The 6,000-nt window shown below is 28.4% G+C and overlaps 1 protein-coding gene across 1 annotated transcript; it reads right to left on the reverse strand.

The window, feature by feature from the left end:
- Positions 1-3,404: 3,404 nt before the first annotated feature.
- Positions 3,405-5,094, reverse strand: OCT59_017119 (uncharacterized protein; the record flags this gene model as incomplete). Its single annotated transcript, XM_025320133.2, has 3 exons — positions 3,405-3,849; positions 4,030-4,148; positions 4,222-5,094. The coding sequence occupies 3 exons, from the start codon at positions 5,092-5,094 to the stop codon at positions 3,405-3,407; spliced, it is 1,437 nt and encodes a 478-aa protein (XP_025172105.2).
- Positions 5,095-6,000: the final 906 nt, after the last annotated feature.

Here is a 6,000-nt window from a genome sequence, read left to right on the forward strand (position 1 = left end):
TATATATTAGTGTCGATATTTTCACCGTCCGTTCCTGAAAATTGCACAATAAAAGGTAAAGCTACGAGTATCTGTTTGAAAGAACTTACAAAAACACAGCTTTAGGTTATTGTGTCCTTTCACTGACATCTCTCCTGGACACACAAAAAATTGTTATCATCCAGAAATTCTGAAAACAGAGAAGGACGTTCACAGTAAAACTGTGGCCACGAAGCGCTTCCAGTTCTCTGAATCCAAAAGTCCTCAATGAGAACAAATCAATTGCATGAGTCAAAGTTGAGGAAGACACATAACTATTCCTCATTGCGGAACAGTAGACCTCAACACTGAGAAGATCTTATTCGTATCTCAGCCAGGTCCGTCAGTTAACAGAGTTATCATAGATAGACCTGCCAGCTCACAAGGTTGCCATAACTTCCTTGATCATTGCATCCACTTGTTCACCTTACCAGAAATGAGGGCAGGCAAAGCCCACTCTCTTTGACTTTATGAAAACAGTTCAACATACCTTTATACATCTGAAAGTCTAAAAGAAGTAAAGGAAAAGCTAACAGAACTGGTCTGCTGACTCCATCACAAAGTTCGAGGCAGAAGTTGGTGACACTATTGGAAAAGGCCAGAGAAAAGAAGGTCCGGAAGAGGGACAACAATGAGAAATAATGCAGTCGTTGCACCCAGTCTCGAAGTCACGTGATTTCGCATAAAAATTTTTCCGATAACAAATTGTTTTTGGGTGCAACGAGTGCTAAGGGTTTGTTGAGTTCTTGGGATACTGGGCTGGACGACTCCTCCCAAACCAATGGTGTTTAACTTTGCGGGATAGTGAGGATCCTTTCTAAAAATCATTAAAGTCTTTTTAATATATTTGATCTTTTTAATAAAAAAAATATATATATAAATAATATCAAGGAAATTGATGATAATATTTTTCATGAAATTATACCTTCTTTAATATACTAACAAGTGTACTAAAATAACAATAGAAAGTCTTGATTAATTTGACCAAATTTTTTTATCGTATCATCACACCTTGGTACGTATATTAGAGAGCTCTTTGCTGTAGGTCACGTAACTTTTAAGTTCGTGCCTCTAGATATTTCTAAAATTAATATATATACTCGTTTCTTAAAAAATATATATTTATATTTCCTTAGACAAACAGTGAAAAGAAAAATTATAAAAATCGACTATGGGCTAGAGGAAGGGGAAGAGACTAGTGGGAAAAGGTGAGAGAGAGAAGAGAAAGAAAGTGAGGATAGAGGGTTTTTATATTTACATCATAAAATTTTTCCATAAAAGATGACTCATAATTATATTCGCGTCGTGTATAATTATAATTAGGAAATTGTAACTGATCAAAATCACAATTTGAGGTTCCGATTTCCGCAGTTTTAGATATATTAGTATTTGTAGTATTTGTTTAACAAAATTAATATTTGGTATACATTGTACTAATTGTAGTATAAACAAAGCTTGTATAAAACACAATAAAGGTGGCTGATTTCGGGTTGTCAAAAAGAATTGGATTGGCGTCCAAACAATTAAATCTATTTGGAATAATTCCTTACGTCGATCCAAAATTTTTTAGTAAACGAAAAAATAATAAAAATTCAACACAATTATTCTCATATAATGAAAAGAGTGACATATTTAGTATTGGTGTATTGCTATGGGAGATGTCTAGCGGGAAATCTCCCTTTTCTACCGAAGAATATGAACAATCTGCAAAACAAGGATTTCAAAGTGCTCAAAATAGATTGAAAAACTTAAAAAAATAATTCATGTAATATAAGAGTTAATTTATATATTTGTTTTGTATTTTATAATATTTTTATTACAATCATATGTGTCTAAATTGTAAGTTTAAAATATGATTACAGTTTTTTGTTTGAACTATATATGATCCAATTCAACGATTAACCTTTCTACATTTTAGTGACATAATGTTAATTTAGATCTATCAAATGTTTCGAATTGGATTTATTCTAACCTATAGTATAATATATTCGGCTTTCTCCGTTTCCTTCAGAAAATTCGCGAAACGAAGGAACCAAAACCTTGCTTTCGATTTATTTATATCCAGTTCCTTCATATTATTCGAATTTTAAAAATCGGATTTAAATCCGAAGGTCGAATATAGGTTCCAAACCCTATCTAACAAACAATTTTTTCCAAGCTTCATAATTGATATTAAAGATTTTGTTGCAGTTCCTTTTAGAATAAAATGCTGTAGATTCTGCAATTAAATGACCTTTTAAAATATAAAATTATTTATATATTATCGTTATACATAAATACGTTACACTTTTTTGAGCTTTTATTATCAATTTACTAAAAGGGCAAGTCCTAATTAGAATTAAGAAAGAATTTAATCAGAAAGATAAAACCTTAAATGATAAAATAGAAAGTGGAAGATGCAAAGCGACTTGTATTTGCTTGTTTTTCTTAATTAATAAAAATTCTTTTTTTTTTAAAAAAAATTTTGCTGTTACATTATTATCCTAAATTTCCCATATTTCGTCATCTGGTCTGGTCATTAGTTCAGTTTAATTCTTTATGATAATACTATTAGCAAATTTCATCATGATGAAAGAATATTGTTGAAAAGGTTTCATAATAAAAAAAAAATAGAAGATCTTTGATGGATAATTTTAATGACGTTTGATCAAGTTAATTGTAAAATTCGCTATAAAAAAAATTCATGTAAAGGCGGGCTATAATATTAAGACACAATCTACAATTAATGTAATATCACGCTATAGACGGACCCGTCTTAGTTTTTTTTAGTTACTCTTATATCTATTATAATAAAAAATTATTTTCTTTTTTATTCCATTAATAATTGCTTTTAACAAAATAAGTTATTTAAAATTTATTTTATTTTTAATTTCCATGTAATGAATTTAAAATAATATAAAATACTTTTACCAACAGATTCGATGAGCGGTCACATGATTAATATTGAATAATTTCATGAAATTAATTTTAAATTTCACAGTCTTAAGAAACGAGTACATCTAAAGCTTTCTTTTTAGAAATAACTGAATCAAAATGTTTGTTTGAAATGGATATTAATGTTATGAGTTAACCATGTCAAATACTGCGTCAATAACCATATTGTCATGCATGATATCTTCATCTCCATTCAATATATTTTCAATAATTAATATAAATTAATGGGTATAAAACTATAAATCGTTAAATGGAATATTTATTATTTAGATTTATAACGTAATATAATATCCTAGCCCAAATAAATTAATAAATTTCGGAAGAATTATTGAACTTATGATCTATTCATATGATACAAATATTTTCGTTCATTTTAAGTTATTATTTTAATAAAAAAAATTTAAGCACTAAAAATATTTATTGTGTTTCTGCTAATATAATTGCATATTCAGCTAATCATTTTTTGGATAGTGTTTGTTTAATATTTCTTTTACCGTGTCTAAAAATAATTTTTTAACGTCATTTTGTTTAATTTGTACTACTACTAATTTTATTGCATCAAAGATTTGATTTTCTTGACATTTCTTTGTTCTTTCTATAACAATATCTGATAAATTTTGCCAAACATTAATCCTTTGACTAAGAAATGGATGCACAAGTTCTAATCGTTGAAACATTAAAAAAATCAAGTCGCTTTCGTTTGATGAGTTGAGCTTGTCTATAAAGTTTTTAAACCAAACTAGGCAACATTCTGATATTTTTTTCTCTTTAGTATCTGTAAGATCACTACGGAAACAATCATTTAAAATTTCTGGAAATAAATTCAATATCTCCAAAGTATGTGACTGAGATATTAACTCTAATAATTGAATAACTTCATCTTTACTCCAATGCAGACTATCATTATTTAGAAGGTTTACAATGGCAGTAATATTTTCATTCGTCCATTTCCTGTTTGAACCTTCAAGTAAGAACAAAGTATGAGATCGAAAAACTTCGGACACATCATATCGAAAATCTCCTGGAAGTCTCTTAAAATGGTATTCCAAGGCAACAGCATCATCATGGGAGACACACTTTCGAATTTGGTCAATAAAATGCTTAAAGATGGTTCTATCAATTTCGTTATTATGAAAAAGCACATCATTCCAAAGTTTTAAGAGAGAGTCCATATTGTGACATAATTGGATTAACCACTAAAAAAAAAAAAATTAAAAAAACTTTAATACGATTTAATTAAAATCAATTAAGTCAAATTTAAATTACTACCTTTGTAATCTTGATGTAAGATTCAAATTTAATGTTTTCATTATAAGGTTTAATAGTTTTACATTTTTCAACGAATTTTGCCAAGTTTTCATCAGAATATTTTAAGGATTTTAAACGATCAATGAAGGTATAATTGGGATCAATTTCATTCGCAATTATAAAAATAATGAGCCAATCAAATTTCAATTGAAAAGCGTTATGATGAACTAGAATCATAATAGCGGCATACATTTGATCTTCTGTGTCTAAAGGCAAAGCTTCTTTTTTATGATCTTCAAACGCATTAAGTAATGATCCAGATGGAAATTTATTATCCAGTACATCATTTGTTCTCTGAATGTCATATCCCAAGAGAAGACATAAAAATTGTCGCTTTTCTTTAAGTTGATCATCACTATGACGTAAAATGAAATGGCGCCGTGATGCGATAATAGTAAAATTATTGTAGAGAGTTAACAAATGTTGATATTCCAAAATTTTATCTTTAAGGTTATCAGAATTGAGGGAATCATAAATATAATCTACAAAAGAAAATCTATTTATTTTCCATATAGCAAATTGGCTGCTTCTATTAAAATCTAACGTGCGATTGTCTAGATCGCTAGTTCCTTCGTATATAATAACTTCTTTTTTAAGTGACGACTTAGGTACATAAATAGCATATTTGTAGTAAATATTTCTTTTATCAACAATATTTATAGTGACAGGATCAGATTGCCAGTAAGTTGGATCATGAGGATATGGTTGACGAAGTTTTACAATGGGGGTTCTCCACATCCCCAATTCTACTACACCACCAACAACTACAGGTTGTTCAATTTTTTCAATATTCTCTGGTAAATGAACGTTAAATATAAATTTATTATTTTCCATCATTAAGACGAAATGGAAAATATATAATAAAAAAATATGTAATGTGGTTACACATGTTTGCGTAACATTATTACGATAAATAATATGAATCATATCCAGACTAAACCTGCGATGGATGATCTACGTAATGAGGTGATCCAAATTCAAAAGAAAACTTTAATATAACGCGGAAATTATTTTTTTTTTTTTCCAAAAATAATACTGGCATGGTGAACTGTGGGGTCTCCTCGATTTGGTAATGTAAATATTACAATTTAATAAAAAATTTTTAATGAAAAATTAATAAATTATTTATTTTATATCATATTTATTTTTTGAAAATTGCTAGGCGATTATCGCCTGGGACCTCGATCACGTGACAGAATTAATATTTTGATTGGCCAGATTGGCCACATGATCGCGTCATGTTTGTTTATCGAATCTCGTTTTTAGTATAGGTTCGTTTCCTCAGTTTTTTCGGTCTCAGTTTTTTTCGGTCTCAAGGTATTTTTCTTTTCTTTTATTTTTATTTCTAACTTACATTCTGCTTACACTTTGTTTCTTACTACTCTATTTCATTATTTTTAGGTCCTTTAGTCCTTCCGGTTCTGCAATTAAGGTTCAGTTGTTTTTCACTTTACGTTTCGTTTCTTTATTTTTTTATTATTTTTATTTTGTTACTGTTTCATATTTCGGTTTTCAATAATTTTATTTCATTTTTTTTTAGATATTTTAGTTCTTTCGGTTCTACAATTAATAAAGGTATGTTTTTTTATTTTTTATTTTATTTTTTTTATTTCGTTTCTATCTTATATTTCGTTCCTTACTAACTTCAATTTTTTTTACTTTATGGTTTTATTTTTTACTTGGTTTCCTATCATTACCCAACCTCCTATCATCATCATTTTTTTATTTTTTGTATTACTT

Source organism: Rhizophagus irregularis, chromosome 25, assembly GCF_026210795.1.
Source record: "Rhizophagus irregularis chromosome 25, complete sequence".
NCBI lineage: Eukaryota > Fungi > Glomeromycota > Glomeromycetes > Glomerales > Glomeraceae > Rhizophagus > Rhizophagus irregularis.